The sequence below is a fragment of the Apteryx mantelli genome, chromosome 3 (genome assembly GCF_036417845.1).
Source record: "Apteryx mantelli isolate bAptMan1 chromosome 3, bAptMan1.hap1, whole genome shotgun sequence".
Lineage (NCBI taxonomy): Eukaryota > Metazoa > Chordata > Aves > Apterygiformes > Apterygidae > Apteryx > Apteryx mantelli.
The window spans coordinates 82,070,978-82,091,563 of NC_089980.1; the positions used below are offsets into that span (position 1 = coordinate 82,070,978).

Below are 20,586 nucleotides of genomic sequence, written 5' to 3' on the forward strand. Positions count from 1 at the left end.
CAGGCGTGGCTCACTTAGAACACTGCTACTGAGCTTCAGATCTGTCTTAGCTTACAGGTTATACTCTGAGGTCTTGTAACTTCTTTTATAGCTCAAAGGAGTTCCAGATCTGCTTATTTGAATTTTAAGCAAATTCTGCAGTTTACAGCTACATTTTTCTCCATGTGTATACTGTGCTTAAGTGACTTTAAAATTCTTTTAGTTAAGTGTATAACTGTGTTTAAAACTTAAAATTTATAGACATTTCCCTAGTCTTTTTAATCAAAAAAACATAGACATATCTATGTTTTTAATGATGATATGTTGTTTTCTGGTAGTTGTTTGTTTTCATTTTGAATAAGTATGAATTCCGAATTCCCAACTTTATTTTTTTGCAGGACAATCCTGCAAAGGCTCAGCTGTCAACTTTCCTGTTCAAGCTTTCCTGCTCTGCCAGTGGTGTGCATGCAGTAGAAATCGAAGAGGTGTTCTATGGGAAGCTAGATATGGTTTTGCATAGCCAGTGTCTCTCAGCCTATAAAGAATGCTCTTTAGAGTGCATTTATGCAGACTAGGTCCTTTGATCAAAGTAAAATACTCAGTTCCATGGCAAGTTGTTTCCTAGTGTGAACCTATTTTTTGTAATTCTTAAGTTGGAAGTAAGTATCCTCGTGAAAGATTTTTCTTCAGTAGTTTCACAGACGTGAATGGCTTATCATTCCTGAATATTTGCTAGGTCATTGTGTTTGGATCCAGAAGGAGACTGTGTATTTGAAACCCTTTGAGTCTTCACAGTTCAAGACTGTGATTTTTCTGAGGGTACTTCTAGGTGTCTGTTTTCTAGTTGAGGGTTGAACAGTTTGACACGTAAAAGTGAGTTACGTAATTCTTGTTCATACAGTGCAGATTTTTCTGATCTGGTATTCCTTAAATTGTAGCCATTCTGATACTCTTCTAGAACAAAGTTTATTCACTTGAAGCCACTTTGCAGTTGATGTTTCTTATTCAAAATGGAAACTCTATGCAAGAAGTTGGGAATAAGAATAGAAAAGTGAAAGTATATAGACAGTTCCTAATTTGTGTATAGAAAGATTTTCAAACTGTCAGTTCGAAGCAGATTTGGACTTCTTTAGAAAGTTTCTCAGTCAGATAATGTTGGTCAATAAAAGAATGCCGAAGGCTGTTTCAGCCACTCTTTTGTACAGCCTGAACGTACGGGTACACAGGAACTCATGCCAGATTCTCTGTAGTTGCTGTACTTTAGAAGATTATGAATGTACACAGAATCACAGAATCACAGAATCACTGAGGTTGGAAGGGACCTCTGGAGATCATCTAGTCCAACCCCCCTGCTCAAGCAGGGTCACCTAGAGCACATTGCACAGGATTGCATCCAGGCGCATTTTGAATATCTCCAGAGAAGGAGACTCCACCACCTCTCGGGGCAACCTGTTCCAGTGCTCTGTCACCCTCACAGTGAAAAAGTTTTTCCTCATGTTAAGATGGAAGTGTCTGTGTTTCAGTTTGTGCCCATTGCCTCGCGTCCTGTCGCTCGTCACCACTGAAAAGAGTCTGGCCCCATCCTCTCGACACCCTCCCTTCAGATACTTGTACACATTGATAAGATCTCCTCTCAGCCTTCTCTTCTCCAAGCTAAACAGGCCAAGCTCTCTCAGCCTTTCCTCATAAGAGAGATGCTCCAGTCCCCTAATCATCTGTGTAGCCCTTCGCTGGACTTGCTCCAGTAGTGCCACATCCCTCTTGTACTGGGGAGCCCAGAACTGGACGCAGTACTCCAGATGTGGCCTCACCAGGGCTGAGTAGAGGGGGAGAATCACCTCCCTCGACCTGCTGGCAACACTTTCTGATGCACCCCAGGATACCATTGGCCTTCTTGGCCACAAGGGCACATTGCTGCCTCATACTTAACTTGGTGTCCACCAGCACTCCCAGGTCCTTCTCAGCAGAGCTGCTTTCCAGCAGGTCAACCCCCAACCTGTACTGCTGCATGGGGTTATTCCTCCCCAGGTGCAGGACCCTGCACTTCCCTTTGTTGAATTTCATGAGGTTCCTCTCTGCCCACCTCTCCAGCCTGTCCAAGTCTCTTTGAATGGCAGCACAGCCCTCTGGCGTATCGGCCACTCCTCCCAGTTTTGTATCGTCAGCAAACTTGCTGAGGGTGCACTCTGTGCCTTCATCCAGGTCATTGATGAAGAAGTTGAACAAGACTGGACCCAGGACTGACCCCTGGGGGACACTGCTAGCTACAGGCCTCCAACTAGACTCTGTGCCACTGAGCACAACTCTCTGAGCTCTGCCATTCAGCCAGTTCTCAATCCACCTCACTGTCCACTCATCTAACCCACACTTCCTGAGCTTGTCTATGAGGATGCTATGGGAGACAGTGTCAAAAGCCTTGCTGAAGTCTAGGTAGACAACATCCACTGCTCTCCCCTCATCTACCCAGCCAGTCATTCCATCATAGAAGGCTATCAGATTGGTTAGGCATGATTTCCCCTTGGTGAAGCCATGCTGACTACTCCTGATCACCTTCTTTTCCTCCACATGCGTGGAGATGGCTTCCAGGATGAGCTGCTCCATCACCTTTCCAGGGATGGAGGTGAGGCTGACTGGCCTGTAGTTCCCTGGGTCCTCCTTCTTGCCCTTTTTAAAGACTGGGGTGACATTGGCTTTCTTCCAGTCCTCGGGCACCTCTCCTGTTCTCCATGACCTTTCAAAGATGATGGAGAGTGGCTTAGCAATAATGTCCGCCAGCTCCCTCAGCACTCGTGGGTGCATCCCATCAGGGCCCATGGATTTGTGGGTGTCAAGTTTGCTTAAATGATCTCTAACCCACTCCTCCTCCAGCAAGGGAAAGTCTTCCTCTCTCCAGACTTTCTCTCTTGCCTCCAGGGTCTGGGGTTCCTGAGGGCTGGCCTGACCAGTAAAGACTGAAGCAAAGAAGGCATTCAGTAATTCTGCCTTCTCCGCATCCTTCGTCACCAGGGCACCCACCCCATTCAGCAAAGGGCCCACATTTTCCCTAGTCTTCCTCTTGCTGCTGATGTATTTGAAGAAGCCCTTCTTGTTGTCCTTGACATCTCTCGCCAGATTTAATTCCAAACGGGCCTTAGCCTTCCTCGTCGCATCCCTGCATACTCTGACAACATTCCTATATTCATCCCAAGTGGCCTGTCCCCCTTTCCACTTTCTGTAGACTTCCTTCTTCTGGTTGAGTTTTGCCAGGAGCTCCTTGCTCATCCATGCAGGTCTCCTACCTCCTTTGCTTGACTTCCTACTCATAGGGATGCACCGCTCTTGAGCCTGGAGGAAGTGATGTTTGAATATTAACCAACTCTCTTGAACACTCCTTCCTTCCAGGGCCCTCACCCATGGGATTCCTCCAAGTAGGTCCCTGAAGAGCACAAAGTTTGCTCTCCTGAAGTCCAGGGTTGCGATCCTACTTGGTGCCCTGCTGCCTCCTCGCAGGATCCTGAACTCCACCATCTCATGGTCACTGCAGCCAAGGCAGCCCCCAACCTTCACATCTTCCACCAGTCCTTCTTTGTTTGTTAGTACGAGGTCCAGCAGCACACCTCTCCTTGTTGGCTCCTCCACCACCTGTGTCAAGAAGTTGTCACCAATGCTCTGCAGGAATCTCCAGGACTGTTTGTGCCTAGCTGTGTTGTCTTTCCAGCAGATATCGGGGTGGTTGAAGTCCCCCATGAGAACCAGGGCCTGGGATTGTGAGGCTACTTCCAGCTGTCTGTAGAAGGCCTCATCAACTTCCTCATCCTGATCAGGTGGCCTGTAGTAAACACCCACAACAGTGTCACCTCTATTAGCCTGCCCTTTGATCCTTACCCATAAGCTCTCGACTCGCTCTTCATCCACCCCTAGGCACAGCTCAATACATTCCAGTTGCTCTCTCACATAAAGAGCAACTCCACCACCTCGCTTTCCTGGCCTGTCTTTCCTAAAAAGCACGTAGCCATCCATGACAGCACTCCAGTCATGCGAGCTATCCCACCATGTCTCCGTAATGGCAATGAGATCATGGCCCTGCGACCGCACAGATATCTCTAGTTCTTCCTGTTTGTTCCCCAAGCTGCGTGCATTGGTGTACAGGCATTTCAGGGAGGTGATCGAGCATGCAGGTTTCCCAGGAGGGGTAAAAGAGGGTCCTCCATAGCCACATCCCATGCGCACTTCCCTGGCTGCATTCACCTGTTGGAGGCATCCTGACTTGAGCAGTCTTTTGCCAACTACCCTGTCACTATAACTCTCCCCTTCCCCCATCTTTCCTAGTTTAAAGCCCTCCTTACCAGGTTGGCCAACCTGTTGGCAAAGACCTGTGTGCCCCGCCTCGTGAGGTGGATCCCATCTCTCCCCAGCAGTTGTCGATCTTCAAACAGGGTCCCATGGTCGTAGAAACCAAAACCCTGTTGCCAACACCAGCGGCGCAGCCAGTCGTTAACCTGGAAAGTCCGTCTCCTCCTCCTCTCATCCATCCCCCTCACTGGCAGGATTGAGGAGAAGATGACCTGGGCTCCCAGACCCTTGACCACCATCCCCAGAGCTCTGAAATCCTGCTTGATGGTCTCCAGTTTGCCCTTGGTGTCATTGGCGCCCACATGGAAGAGCAGCAGTGGGTAATAGTCCGAAGAATGGACAAGCCTTGGCAGTCTTTGCATGACATCTCTCACACGAGCCCCTGGCAGGCCACAAACCTCTCTAGACAAGAGGTCAGGTCTGCAGATAGATGCCTCCGTCCCCTGTAGCAGGGAGTCCCCCACAACAATCACCCGCCGCTTTTTCCGGGTGTTCCGGTAGGGCACAGGGTCTGTTGTCCCGGTTACTTCCCTGGCAGCCATGCCCATCTCCTCCTCATCCTGGAGGGCACTAAACCTGTTCTTCAGCTTCAGGTCTTCAGGAGGAGTAAGAGCCTTTCTCCTCCCACGAGCAGTGACCAGTTTCCAGCCTTCTTCTGTGATGTTATGATGTACCGTTTCACACGGCACAGAGCCCTCTGGCAACTCCACTGCTGCAGGGGGTTGGGACTCCTGGAGCTGTACAGTCTCCGAGAATACCCTGTCTATCTCTTGCTCTGCTTCTCGGATGCTGCGCAGCCTACTGACCTCCTCCCGTAACTCCCTTACCTGACGACACAACTCGTCAACAGCAGCACACCTCCTGCAGGAGAGCTGGCTGCCAGCCCAGGCCTCCCGGAGAGGCCCCAAGCACTCCCTGCAGCCTGAGACCTGTAGAGCCGCATCTACTGTCAGAGGGTCAGTCTGTGTCCAAGCCTCTGACACAGCAACTCCAACATTCACTGGGGAACGCGCTGTGCGGCGTGTCACGACCATACTTGAGGAAGTGTACACCACAGGGAACAGAAATGAAGGTCCCTTCTGCGCAAACTGCTGCGCAAACTGCTGCGCAAACTGCTGCGTCTGTTCGCTGCACTCTGGGAGCTGCGCTCTAGGCCTGGCTCTTATATAGGCCTCTCCCTAGCACTGACTCACAGGGTGCTTGACCGCCCAATCAAGGGCCACTGGGATCAAAGGCCCCAACCCCCTCTGGTCAGGGGCAACCCAGAGAGCTCGTTAGCAGCAGCCACTCCTAGCTGGAGCTTTTCCCACGAGCTTTTCCCAGGAGAAGTCAAGGCCTCCTGCAGTTGTCCTTGCCTAGCTTCCCCTTTCCTGTTCACAGCGATCACCTTCTAGGTCCTCGGGGGTCCTCAGAAAGCCCACAACTTCCACAAGATCCTCAAGTTCTAGTCAGAGCCCAACCACTGCTGCGCAAACTGCTGCCTCTGTTCGCTGCGCTCTGGGAGCTGCGCTCTAGGCCTGGCTCTTATATAGGCCTCTCCCTAGCACTGACTCACAGGGTGCTTGACAGCCCAATCAAGGGCCACTGGGATCAAAGGCCCCAACCCCCTCTGGTCAGGGGCAACCCAGAGAGCTCGTTAGCAGCAGCCACTCCTAGCTGGAGCTTTTCCCACGAGCTTTTCCCAGGAGAAGTCAAGGCCTCCTGCAGTTGTCCTTGCCTAGCTTCCCCTTTCCTGTTCACAGCGATCACCTTCTAGGTCCTCGGGGGTCCTCAGAAAGCCCACAACTTCCACAAGATCCTGAAGTTCTAGTCAGAGCCCAACCACTGCTGCGCAAACTGCTGCGTCTGTTCGCTGCCTCTGTTCGCTGCGCTCCTGCTAACAGAGCACAAATCCTAGAAAAAGGAAGTTTACAGCAATAATCAAACTAATACTTTTTAACATACTACACACAAAGAGAATTTTCTTAGTTTAATGACGGGCTTTATTTCTTTGGCATGGGTGTACTCAATGGTCATGTCTTGCAAACTATTGGATGTGAGAAAGAGCAATTATCTGAAAAGTGGGACATGAGATCTTAACCACCTTCCTTTTAAGGCTGAGCTCCTCTTTGAGTTGGTGTGGGTTATATTAACAAAGGAATTAAGTAAACACTGATAACACTTTTTCTTTCAGACTCATGAATTATATGGCATCAAGGCAACTTATCTAATATTTCAGCATGGTGAATACATCCATGAGTTGTGAGCTTTTACAGCCTGTCAAGAAAATATATGCATAACATATTTTCAAAGCCTCTGCCTAAAGCATTATTCAAGCATTTATGTAGTGATGTTCTCTCTATTTAGAAACTTGAGTTTTCTGTGCATTTTAGAGTGATACCGTGTTGTTTGCTTGATGAAAAGGTGGCAAAGTTCCAATTTTTTACCTTGCATAACCAACCTACTGCACTTAAAAAGTATCAGTACTCCAGAGTACAGTCCAAAGTAAGTCTGAAGATATCCAGTGGGTGTTGGCTTGCATAAAAACAGAAGGAGAAATATGGTTACTGGGAATAGGCATAGATTATGGGCAGTGGGAGGGGATCAGAGTTGGTCTATGGGGAGCTTTGCAAAAATTTTCTTCTTGTTTGACAGAGTACATACATACCCTTATTGAAAAATAGTTTGTTTTCCTGTTGCAGATAACTGGAACATAAGATTACAGTTAATAGGTATCTGAATACTTCAAAAAGGCAAAAAAAAAAAAAAAAAAAAGATAACATAAGAAACAAAGCAAGCCTTATGTGCATATGGCACGATCCAGTGTCTTCAGTAGCTTATTACAGCTATAAGTGAATAAACCTCCTAAATATTATCAGATCCAAAGATCTTTTGTATGTACGTTCAAACTCGGAAGAATATTTATTAGCCCCACACTTGTTCACTTGAATGCCTCATGCTAGTGGGCCCCACGGGGCAATGACAGTGCTCTAGTCAAGAGTTTGGCTATCCACAGGAAAACACCTGGAAAACTCAGATTAGAGAATAAAATCCTTATTTTACAGATATGCAAATTGAGGCTATTTAATTTTAAAGGCACAGTGTGCTTGCTTAGTATTAGAGTTTTCTGAAGATAGCCTATTTTGTAGACTGCAATGAAAAATAGATCTATTTTAAGCCTGTAAAAGGTAAATTTGAAGAAAGTATGTTAGTGGTCTGTATGCTTCTCCAAATACGTTAATTTTTACAGTTTTCTGTAATTGTATTGAAACATCAATGCAAGTCGCATGTTCATCAATATCAGCCTCAGGAGTGTAGGGATACAGAGCCTGCCACAGGCAGAAAAAAGGATATTGGATAGTTATTTTCAAGTTTGTATAATAAATATTTTGACATTATTACAGGGTGTTTTGTTATACTATATCATGATGAATATGTTTTTTTTCCTAATAATACTCATTTTCTTACTTGCTGAAAGGGTGCAGAAGATTATAAAAATGTGTTATGCCTATTCTGTTGGGCTACAAAACTAGTAACGTGAAGATTTAGGAAAGAAAATTTTAATGGCTTACACTGTACAGACATCTAAAAATCAGTCAGCCTACTGACATCTGCCTCAGCAGTATGTATTAGTTAAAATTTCGTCTAGTGCGCTCCAGTGGAATGCAGGTGAAGGTATTAAATCTTACAGGCATGTGATTGTTAGGCAAGAGAACTTCATGGGTTTTAGAAATCCAGATAATAAACACTTGCATTCTTTTCCGTTGTATTTTCATCTTCATTGTAAACACACCCTCCTATATATAATTGCATTTTAATAATGAGGTAACCAGCATATGAAATAATTTGTTCCCTTAATTGTCCTTACTTTATTTGTGTTGTTAATTAACAGAATGTGTGATTTTAATGATTGCAGCACAATGAAAGGAGCATTAATTATCTTGGTCTATAAAGGTAGAAGATATGAATCCTTAACATTTGTTTCCTCAGGTCAACATGCTATTCAGATTTACCCCTTTTCTCTTTAACAAAATGTCTCCAGCATTATGATCAGCAGATGCTTTTTAAAGGTGTTCTCATATAATTCTTTGAAAGTTCCTTCATTGTAAATTGAAGTGAGACTTTTCATATAAAAGTGTTTTTTCTATATAACTTTTATTTAATCAAGTTAAATTGTCCCTTAAGAAAACGTGGCATTCTTTTATGAATTTTGTGTTTTTTTCCTCCATCTTCCTTGTGGAGCCAGAAACAAAGCTAAACCTCTTGTCTTTGAACTATCTTTATTTTAAATATACTGACATAGCCAGTGAACACATAGCCAGTTTTCTGTTTTGCAAAAGATACACAGTTCTTTGGAAACCAACCTGGTTCCTCTAAGTGCGTGTGCTGGACGTGTGCGAGGGAAAAGACTTGTGCAGTAGTGATCACTGGGGAGTGCACATTTGTCCTGTAAATCTTTGTCTCCTGTTTAATAATCCAAGGATAAAAGAGGACAGAACCTTCCATTATTAGTAGGGATGAGGATTTGCAACAGGATATTGTTCATCTGTTTCCACATTATGTTGTAATATAGTTAGTTTAGTTTATGGTTAGTTTATATGTTAATAGAAGTTTGTCAGGTTTATTAATTTAGAACAGTTTAAAATAAATAAAATATCAGATCCTGTGATGGGATTACATCACTTATTTATTGATGTTTGTTTGGGTTTTTTTAATTAATTACTTCAGACTGAGGGAAATTAAAATGCTTCACTTCCTGCAATTTAAAATCTGCTTCACTTCTGAGTCCCCTGTGCTGGCAAGTGATGCTCATGAAAAGCATTTTTGTTTATCTGTGGAGAATCTCTTACCATTAACAATCATGTAACGTGATCTGTAAATACATCCAGTAGCTAAAGTGCTGTAGGTACTCTTTTGAAAATCTTTTCGTGTGGAAAACATCGTAAGGAATATATCAGTCCCTCAGTTTTCTTGCTAGGAGAAGTGTGGTTGCCCTAAGGTGGTATCTTCCAGTACCCCAATATCAGAGGAGTAACTCAAGGTATAGATAAATACTCTGTATCCATAGGATCTCATTTTTTTTTAAAAAACAGTATGAATGAGCTTTTCCTTCTGTGGGTCAGTTAAAAGCTTTGATGCTTGAGAAGATCACTGGGGAGGCTTGTTCTCTCTGCTTATTATTAATGACCTTTGTTTTATCAGCAAAGATACCGTGTGAGGCTTCCAAGTGTCCCTTGTGATCTAAACCTGACTGGGCAGCTTTGGGCTTCTTCTTTTTACTAGCCATTGTCCTTTGTCTACTGATCTGACACACTTGATCCTAATTGCAACTGACTCTTTGCATCTGCATTCTCATTGGAGCTCAGGCAGTTTTTCGGAGTATCATAAAGAAGAAATCAAATTGGTGATGTAGATTCTGATGTTAAACATGTTGAGGTTGTCCCCCATGATGATAACACTGGAATTATTTAAGGAAAATTTTGTTTTGGAATTTTCTGTTGGTATCCCTGTTCATTTAGCAAGAAGGTCTCCTGCTACTGCAAAGAAATGGTGCCAGGTTCTTTTTTCCATTGGTGGATGGACATGTTCCACTTACGAAATTTTGTCTTATCTTCTTTTGCTAGGGCAGTTACAACTACTGTATTCAAGAACGGTATCTTGCATCTTTCACAGCCAGCAGAGCATTTGCAGGCATCCCTGAAGTGAGGACAGACTATGAAATTAAGTTTGGAAAGGACATAAGATATGAAAGTAAGGAAGAATGGGTTATGGGGTGTAGTGGGAGCTCTGGAAAACTAGAATTGAATCTAATAAAAGATGGTGGTAGAGGTGTGATTTGAGCTTGGAAGAAAAACATGTAACTGAGGAAAGGAGAGTAGAAGGAACACAATTATTTTGTGTTCATAAAAGGAGCTTAAATGAGAAATTTGAGAAATACTGTAATAAGCCATCTTCATAATGGGTGCTTTTTAATAAATCAGAGAAATTCATAAGTGGCTTCATTATATTATTTTCAGATGAACAAAATTTAAATAGAGGGGACAAGATATTTTTTAGCAGCTAGAATTATTACTAAAAGTTTTATTTCCCTTGAAAGATCTTCCATTCTTCTGTAGTTACACATATCATTTGATTCCACCTACCAAAACCAAGGGGTAGTCAGTTTAAATGGGTGCCTGAGTTCCAGTTAGCATGCTTTTCTTCAAAGTGTAGATTTCTACAGTGAAGTAGTAGATGTGAAATTATGGTTAGTGGGGGAGAATCCAGGAAGCACCCTCAGAGAAAAATATAGGTGACATAGGAAAGGAAAACATGGAATTCAGAAACATCCAGTACTCCTGGCTGTATCCCCTCTGGTCCCATGGACTTGTCCCCTCTGGTCCCATGGACTTGTGTGTGTTCAGTTTGTTTAAATGTTCCCACCCTGATCCTTCTCCAGCAAGGGTAAGCATTCCTTGCTCCAGACTTTCCCGCTGGTCTCAGGGACTTGGGATTCCTGAAGGCAAGTCTTACCCAATAAAGACTGAGGTGAAGACATTGAGTACTTTAACCTTTCTGTGTCTGTTGTCACTAGTATCCCTTCCCCATTCAGCTGTGGGCCCATATTTTCACCAGTTATCTTTGGCTGCTGATGCCTCACCTCCATCCCTGGAAAGGTGATGGAGCAGCTCCTCCTGGATGCCATCTCCATGCACGTGAAGGACAAGAAGGTGCTCAGGAGTAAGTCAGCATGGATTCACCAAGGGGAAGTCATGCTTAACCAATCTGATAGTCTTCTGTGATGGGGTGACTAGCTGGGTGGATGAGGGGAGAGCAGTGGATGTTGTCTGCCTTGACTTCAGCAAGGCTTTTGGCACTGTCTCGCATAACATCCTCAAGCTGATGAAGTACAGGCTACATGAGCAGACAGTGAGGTGGACTGAGAACTGGCTGAATGGCAGAGCTCAGAGGGCTGTGATCAGCGGCGCAGAGTCTAGTTGGAGGCCTGTAGCTAGCAGTGTCCCCCAGGGGTCAGTACTGGGTCCAGTCTTGTTCAACTTCTTCATCAGCGGCCTGGATGAAGGGACAGAATGCACCCTCAGCAAGTTTGCCGATGATCCAAAACTGGGAGGAGTGGCTGATCCACCAGAGGGCTGTGCTGCCATTCAGAGGGACCTGTACAGGCTGGAGAGCTGGGCGGAGAGGACCCTCATGAAGTTCATGAAAGGGAAGTGCGGGGTCCTTCAGCGAGGGAGGAATAAGCCCATGCAGCAGTACAGGCTGTGGCCTGACCTGATGGAAAGCAGCTCTGCGGAGAAGGACGTGGGAGTGCTGGTGGACAACAAGTTGACCATGAGCCAGCAATGTGCCCTTGAGGCCAAGAAGGCCAGTGGTTTCCTGGGTTGCATTATGAAGAGCATTGCCAGCAGGTTGATGGAGGTAATCCTCCCCCTCTACTCAGCCCTGGTGAGGCCCCATCTGGAGTACTGTGTCCAGTTCTGGGCTCCCCAATACAAGAGAGACATAGAGCTACTGGAGCAAGTCCAGCGAAGGGCTGCGAAAATGATGAAGGGACTGGAGCATCTGTCATGAGGAAAGGCTAAGAGAGCTGGGCCTGTTTAGCCTGGAGAAGAGAAGACTGAGCGGGGAGGATCTTATCAGTGCCTTTAAATATGTGAGAGTGTCAAGAGGATGGGGCCAGACTCTTTTCAGTGGTGCCCAGTGATAGGACGAGAGGCAGCGGGCACAAACTGAAACACAGGAAGCTCCATCTGAACATGAGGAAAAACGTCTTTACTGTGGGGTTGACAGAGCACTGGAAGAGGTTGCCCAGAGAGGTTGCAGAGTCTCCTTCCTTGGAGATGCTCAAAACCCGCCTGGACGTGATCCTATGAAATGTGCTGTAGGTGACCCTGCTTGAGCAGGGGGGTTGGACTAGATGATCTCCAGAGGTTCCTTCCAACCTCAACAATTCTGTCTGTGTCTGAAGCCCTTCATGTCTCTGCCCAGATGCATTCCAGATGGCCTTTGGCTTTCCCAACTCCATGCTTGCGTGCTTGGACAGTGTCTCTGCATTCCTCCTGAGTCACCTGTCCCTGCTTCTGCTTCTTGTACACTTGCTTTTTTATGTTTAAGTTTAGTCAGAAGCTCCTTGTTCATCCATGCCAGCCTCCTGCCACCTTTGCTTGATTTCCTGCTTGTTGAGATGGATCATTCTTGAGCTTGGAGGAGGTGATCCTTGCAAATCAACTGGTTTTGGACCCCTCTTCTCTCCAGAGGTCTATCCCATTGGTTTCTTCTAGCAGACCTCTGCAGAGGCCAAAGTCTGCTCTCCTGAAGTCCAGGGTTGTGATCCTGCTTTTTGTCTTGGTCCCTCCTCACAGGATCCTCGACCTCTCCACCGTCTCGTGGTTGCTTCAGCTAACGCTGCCCCTGACTTTCATATCCCTGACTAGTCCTTCCTTGTTTGTAAGTATGAGGTCCAGCAGAGCACCACCCCTTGTCAGCAACTCGATCACCTGTATTAGGAGGTTGTCATCAGTGCATGAGAGAAACCTTCTAGATTTGTGCCCTGCTGTGTTGTCCCTCTGGCAGATACCAGAGCAGATCACAGGCTGCTCAAGTCTCCTGTGAGGATCAGGGCCTGTGAATGTGAGGTTTCTTCCAGTTTTCTGAAGAAGGCCTAACCTACTACTTCTTCCTGATCGGGCAGTTTGTAGCAGATGCCCACCCCAGTGTTGTTGATGTTGGTCTAGTCCTGACCCATAATCTCTCAGCTGTCCCCTCACCCATCCCCAGGCAGCGCTCCAGGCACTCCTGCCCTTTCACATATAGGGCAACTCTCCCTCCTCACCGTCCCAGCCTGTCCTTCCTAAAGAACCTGTATCCATCCATGGCAGCACTCAGTTGTGTGAATTATCCCACCACATTTCTTTTACCAGACTGTGGTGCATGCAGATTTCTAAATCCTGTTTGTTCCCCTTGCTGCATGCATTTGTGTATAGGCACTTCCTATGGCAGCTCTTCCAGTGAAATAGCAAGAAAATACAGAAATATACTGCTGTAACAGTTCTTCTCTGCTCTGAACTTTTATCCCCTCCATACATTTATATTTCAGAAGCAAATTTCTCTTTTCACCTATGAGCTTTTTGTATCTGATCGTAGTTCAGTGCAAATAATATTTGAACGTTTGAAGAAAATCAGTTAATTTGGTTTTGAATTTTGCGGAAAGGAGGGAGGTTTTTTTAATATATTTTAGACTTTGTTTTGTTTTTAAAGTAGAAGGTAGAATTCTCAAACAAAACATTGCTGAAACTTGGAAGATATGCTTTAATTTTATTGTACATATTTGGCCAGGTTTTATAGCCTTTTCATAATCCTGCACTCCTTATAGGTAGAATATTGGGCTAAGTGGTCTGCTCCAATTCTATGTCTCAAACATGGAAAAAAAAAATGGCAGCCATATTCAAGCATGCTTAGAAATATGCAGACTATAAAATGTGATTTTTTAATTTTAATTTTTAGTAGATACATTTATTACTTTGAAAGGTGGAGTAAGGGAATATTACCTTTTATCAAATACCTGTACTTCAAGGACTGCATTTTTAATTGCATTTTTCAGTGTAGATGAAAATTTTAGTAGAATGCTCCAGCAGAGACTGCTTACATTAGGAACTGGTACATTTTGTCATTTATCCTACCACTGTCCCTTCCTACCTAACTCTGCTTATGGTTTGTTTTGGTTTTTTTTTTTTGCTCTGACTTCTGTACCAGAGGAGATGTTATAAACAAGTGGTTTTTCACTGCTGGAAATCTCAGTCAGGTTCTTTGCCATTAAAAATTATCATACTTAACAGAATGAATTATGTATCCTCATAATGGTTTCAATGCTCTCTGTTTATTTTTTTTCTTCTATACAATAATAAATGTGTAGTTGAACTGTCATTTCTTCTTTTGTGCTTAGGGAAATACTGAGAATGATCCAATGTCGGGAAATAGTTAATAGAAAATAAATAGGTCTTGAAGAGGATTGAAACTGAACAGATCAAAGTTATTAAAAAAAAAAAATAGTCTTGGCTATTTATTTCTTGGTTACAATTTTGTGAATTTGCAGGTATTAAATTACCCACAGAATGGTTTGCAAATTTTTGCTGTTGTCAGTAGAAGCATATTGAGAACTACGTGGAAGAAAATTAGCATTGACTAACAGTCCAGAAGTTTCATACAATACGTACTCTCTAGTTTCTACAAAGTCTTATGTGAATGCAAAATATAATACTAAGGCTTAATTTATGATGTGTTTTATGGCTGTGATAAACAGAAAATAAGAATAGCAACAAGAATATTTAGTCATATCGTTTTCTATGAATAGGAAGCCTCCAATGAAATTTTTCTGTTGCTATATTACAGTGAATAGATTAGTATTTTTTTTAAGTAATATAATATTAAAAAAAGTAATATAATTTAGATTGCCCTCGCTCATATTTTCATGAAATATATTGAAGTAGAGCACTGTCACTGTTAATTTGGCCTGAAGTTATAAAATAAAATTGTATTTAATGTGCTGTCATGTGTTCTTGTGATTATTAACTTCATTTACCACAGCTCTTTGTTTCTCTCACTTAAAAAAAAAAAAAAAAAAAATCCCCCAAACAGATGCATTGTTTTTGTTACATGTTAAATATTTTGTTGCTTTTGATTTGTGTTAAATTTGATTATACAGAAGTGCTTAAAAGACTTTTCTAATGGAAATATGTATTTTTATCTGGATTTTATTTTCCCTGAGGATAACTTGATTCTAAGTTGCATTACCAGCCTATTATTGTATAATTTTTTCACGTTTCACATCGAATGTCTTACTAAGTCTGTGTCATGCTTGTTTTTTGTAACATAAACACAAAGCAGACTGAGCTGACCAGTGAATGTTTTCTCTGCTTGTTCAGTGCACAGGAAAAATCTGTTGGGAACCACTCTCTGTTTACTTAGGGCTGTGCCACTTGAGTAGCTAAAGAGTGTATAGAAGAGTTCACCTGACCTGGTTCTGTCTGGATATTTTCAGGCACTTTTTTTTTCCATTTTGAGATTTCATAAACATGTTCGCCTTTGTCTTATTCTGCATTACTGGATTCCTGACTGATGTGCTGTCATTTCAATGTGTCCTTCTACAGGTTGTTAAATGTGCTATGCTGTGAGCTCAATACCCTGTTACTTTTAGAGACTCAGTATAAAGTGTCACAAGTTTTACTAACCGCTCAGGAGGAAAATGTCATAGAAGCTTCTAAAGGACCAGGGTAAGAAGTGACTAATATAAATGTTATTTCAACTGTAAAACGTTTTTCCTGAAAACGTTTTTATACTTTACTGGCTATACTCATACAAATGCTCTCACTGAAATTAGCTTCTAATGTATGTAAGTTTACTTACGTGCATGTTTGTTATCAATCTTAAATTGTGAAAAGATGTAACAACGTTGTTCTTTCTCCCCCTTCCACTTCAATAGTGTAAGAAAAAAAATGTTTTTCTCATTTTTATGGCCATTAAGAGTTATTTGCTAAAAAATAAAAAATAAATAAAAATAGTGCATACAAAATTTGTGGCTGTAAATATGATTTTCAAATTGTATTAAATATTCTTTTATATATAATGTATAACAACATGCTAAATGCATCATCAAAACCTTGATTTTTGTATTTATAACTTTAATCAACTCTCCAACTTATGTGACTTTTCATTGCTGACTTTTAAATAAAATTGCACAATGCATCCTTTCAAAGGGAAAAGTACCAGGAAAAGTCTATTTGCGGGACACTGGACAGTCATTTAGTCACAGATGGTTTATTTCCTGTTTTTCAGCATGTTGAATGTTAAGAACTTTCCACTTCCTGTGTTTGCTATATGGGACAGGCAGAGAGCTTAAATCAAACAATATGGGCTAAATGTCAGCAGGCGTAGATTGTTGTTACATGCCCGTTGAGGATGAGACTTACTCCTTAAACAGAGGTTTAGAAACTTGGTGTATAAAAACTGATTTTTATTCCTTTTAAAAACATTTGTACCTGGAGCTACACAGTGACTTCAAGTTGGGTGTGCCTTTAGTTCTGAATAACTCTGCTTTTTCAAGGAAGGAGAAATTTGCTGGTTGGCCAAATCAGGAGCTAAATTTGACACTCCATTAACAGTCTTCTGCCCTGACTGAGCATGTGGGCATAACAACAGTTCTGAAGTTCTCTACTCATGACCACTACTTGCTTAGATGTTTCCAATCAGTAGTATGTAGGGAGAGTAAAAAGTTAGGACAATGCTTTGAGACATCTCAGGGTAGTTCATGTTTCTGTTTATTTCTTCATGCCTATGTGTTTTCCAAATCTTGGTTTAACTCTTGTACATCTCTAAAGTTATTTTTGTTCTTCAATATTTTCTGAATTAAATGATGGTAAATCAAAGTGGTTCTGATTTTCTGATTTTTTTTTTTTTTTCTCCACCAGAGATTTTATAATTGATGGTCTGTCAATTGAGAGAAACCATGTTCTTGTTAGGATAAATCTTATTGGAGGACCACAGGAAAGGATTTTGCCTTTAAGAGTACTAGATAAGGTTAGAGTGTAAAGTTTAACAATTTCTCTTTTCATAACTCCTGCCTTTATTAATTGAACATTTTTGTTGATAATTCAGCATGTGAATATTATTTAACATTAAGAAATACAACTCACCTTTAGTTTTATAAAGGGCTAACATTTTTAAGAACAGATGTGCTGAAAAAAATGTATTTTTCCTGGTATCTGGGGTTTGGCCAGTGCCTAGAACATGCCATGTTCAAATGAGATTTTTTGTACTGCTGTATCTAAACGCTGCTTCTCCCACTATGAAAATGAATGCAGTTTGTATATTTTTTATTTTTATATTCCTGTTTTCTTTATTAGTTTTCCATCTGTTAAGTCTTCCTTTTATGCAATTGCTTTTCTCTGCCTGCATTTTCATCTGCGGTATCTAATACTTGTAGCTTTCATCGGTGTTCTAACAACGCAGTGTTTGTTAAGCAGTTCCTGTAAGTGTTCTGCTTCTCGCTGGCTGTCACTCTTACGAGGATGAGATGCAAATTACTGTCAGCATAGCAAAGACAGCTAGATCAATGTATAAAAATGGAAATAGAGGTTTTTTTTTTTTTTTTTTTTTTTTTTTTTGAGAACTGCAATTTCCCTTTTGGTCGAAAAAAATTACTAAAATCAAAACTGTCAATGGTATTTACCAGCACAGGTTCTGGTTCAAATGTTTTTTGGATTTTTGTATCCTATAACTTTTCTTTTAATTGTGGAGTGTCTCATTTTAAATACTAGTATCAAGTATAGTTTTGGTGCATAGACAATAGTTCAGTGAACTTTACCTCAGTATTAATCAAGCAACTGCTATTAATTCATCTCCTAACTTAATTTCTTTCTGGTCATGTTTCTAGGGCAGTGATCCATATCCTTGGCCAATGTTTTCATCGTTTCCTTTGCCAAAGTGCTATCTTTCAAAAATTCCTAGGAAGGCTGATTTCAGACAAGGTACAAACATGCAAATAGTGTAGATGTCAAACAAGCATCTCTGATATTGTTGTTCTTTTCTCAGATTATAATCTCATAAATACTTCAGGATCATTTTTGGCTGCATATTGTTGGCTGCATTTGTAGCTAAATAAATTGGTTTGTTTTTGCTTTGTTTTTGCTTGTCTTGCCTTGTGTAGCTCTCAGTCTGCAAAGCTCTGATTAGTAATCTAATTCTTATGCAAACTTCAAGATTAATCTTTTGGCTAGTCTCAGGTGGGTGACTCATGAGATATAAATATATCATCTCTCTAGTAACTGAAGCAAGACAGTACGGTTAAGCTACAGATTTTTTCTGTGCACTATTTTCTTGATTTAGATCCCTGTGTTTACAAAACTTGTTGGTGTGTGAAATAGACAGTGTTTAGGATAGTTGCTTTCCACATTGAACATCAGTTTGGAATGTGGGCAGACTGAAGAATTCTTTGAAGAACTGTCTAGGCAAAGCAGTTTAATTCATGTAAAAGAATCTATTTTCAGGTTTTAATTTGTATAGATGATGCAGAAGAATCTGGTAGATTGTTTATAACAAATAAATGTTTCTTGGTGTTTGTTCATGCTCACTATATCCTTGAGATGAATTTATTAAAAATTACTCCTGAATTTCTTCAGTAAATGCAGATTTTCAAAAGTGATAGAAATTAAGAATATGCATTATGAGTAGAACAAATGTATAATATTCTGTTTATAGGTATCTAGCAAAATAATAATATTAAATGAGTTGGCAAATTTGTCAAGAATAAATCAGTCTAATTTCCTTCTCTGACAAGACAAAAAGCCATGTAATTATACAAGAAGAGAAAATTTTCTGTATCTTTACCTTAGTAATACTGTTACATGGTTCTCAGTGCAATTTTCATAAGCCAAGAGTTTAAAAAAAAAAAAGTTCTAGATCGAATCGCCATAAAATGGATGACCATTTGTTTTAAAAAATGTCTTTAAGGAGCAATTACTGCTGCAATCAGATTGAAAAAGCATATTTTGATGAATCCCAGAGAATCTCTCTCAGCTCTCTTGTTTGGAGCAACTCTGTCACTCGTCAGTAGCAAGTTGGATAATGGAATAGAAATTGTATTTGTCAGTTTTGGGGATGACAACCAACTGGGAGTAGAGCTTGGTGAAATCTTGTCAAGTAACACTAAATTTGCTAAAAAGAAGCTTCAAGGGTTTGCAAATAAGTTTGATGAAATATTGAAATATTTTTATTTGAAACGGCATTTTTTGGTATTAAAGGTACCTGAAATAAAAGTTTGTGTAACTTGAACAAATGAACAAAACATTTAGTTTCAGAATCAAATAGAACTTCAAAACAAAACAAAACTCAAACACATTCATTCAATTCAGTACCATTTAAAAAACACTGGTTCCTCCACCAAACTGCAAAAAAAAAGATTTATTTATTTATTTATTTATTTTACATCTAGAAAAGACTGGAGATAATTCTTCCAGTCAGTTGAAGCTGGTAAGTCCTTGGGTGGAGTACCTCTAGCCTACCCTGGCACCGTAGTCTGAGGAAAACATACATTTGAGAATTTCTAGAGCACAGTGACAAGAATCATAAGTGACTTTGAAGCATGATATGTGAGTACAGATTGGAATAATTGGAACTGGCTGATGCTGAAAAGATAGAGGTGATGCAAGTCTGACTATATTACTGGGGGTTGTAAAGAGGGCAGATTGATTTGGTTTCCATGTCCCTTTGTAGAAAAAGGAATAGTTGGTTGAATTGGCAACAAAGATTTGTCACAAAATAGTAAAAAATTCTAACAGGATGCATCTGGAAATCATGAAATATTTGTTGGAAGTTTTAAAAACAACTTTTCTGAAGTTGTGAATATTCAGAATTTATGTTGTGTTGTTACTTAGGCAACTTGCTCTGAGGTTTTAAGAACACCCTAGACAAGTAGTTCTTTGATTTTAACTCTGCTTCAGTGCAAGATGAACAGGGCTCACACAAACCTTGTCTGAATAGCAAGAGTTCTGCAGCCATGCGAACACTTTTACTTTGTATGAGTGGGAATGGATGACTGCACTGTTATATTTATCACTAATAAGCTATGGCCAGCACAGTATTTCTGTAGTATCCTGAAGATGTCTGTATTTGGACTTCATGCTGTGGAGTTTTTTTATGTAACCTGTGTGGTATCATTTCTGTCCTCTATTTGGGTAGTTTATATTACATGAATAATTAAAACTGTTGGATTCTTAGCGCTATGTAAGGATGTAGCACTTCTTTGGCTGAAAAGGAAAAGGTTATAACCGTAGGTTTTGTTCTGTCTGTCCTGACCTCTTATTTACCTCCTCTCTTCTTACCCAAGAGACAGACACCTGAAGAGAAGCTCACCTTTTCTTTTTTCTTTGAAAATTGGTTCTTTGTCCTATTATTGTGCTGTTAGCTGTGAAAATATAACCTGAGTTGTTTTGTTGGTGTGTGTGTTGTTGTTTTTTTTAATGTGATATCTATGGAATGGATATTGGAGATTGCTGGGGAAGGAAGAAAAAAGTTTACAAAGGCACACGCAAAAATGATATTACTGTCTCTGAACATGTTTTCTTCTGACCCTTCCTTCAAATGGTATTGAAGGACGGATGCAATAACAGAACCTTTATTTTCTAGGTGTCTCTCTTAGGACAAATGCAGGTTGTCTTTTTGAGCGCAAGCCAAAATTACTCAGTGAATATTTTGGATCCAGACTGGTTGTTGCTCTCTGAAGAGGTTATGGACTACTGAGGT

At 41.3% G+C, this 20,586-nt stretch overlaps 1 protein-coding gene across 5 annotated transcripts in view; it reads left to right on the forward strand.

Annotated features, from left to right (window-relative positions):
- Positions 1–20,586, forward strand: part of TBC1D32 (TBC1 domain family member 32) — a 97,815-nt gene that overhangs the window by 35,417 nt on the left and 41,812 nt on the right. For all 5 annotated transcript variants that reach the window (XM_013959076.2, XM_013959079.2, XM_013959080.1 and 2 more), the window contains 3 exons: positions 15,438–15,560; positions 16,755–16,863; positions 17,720–17,813. In XM_013959076.2, coding sequence (XP_013814530.1) covers positions 15,438–15,560; positions 16,755–16,863; positions 17,720–17,813 — 326 coding nt within the window. The remainder of the gene's footprint in view (positions 1–15,437; positions 15,561–16,754; positions 16,864–17,719; positions 17,814–20,586) is intronic.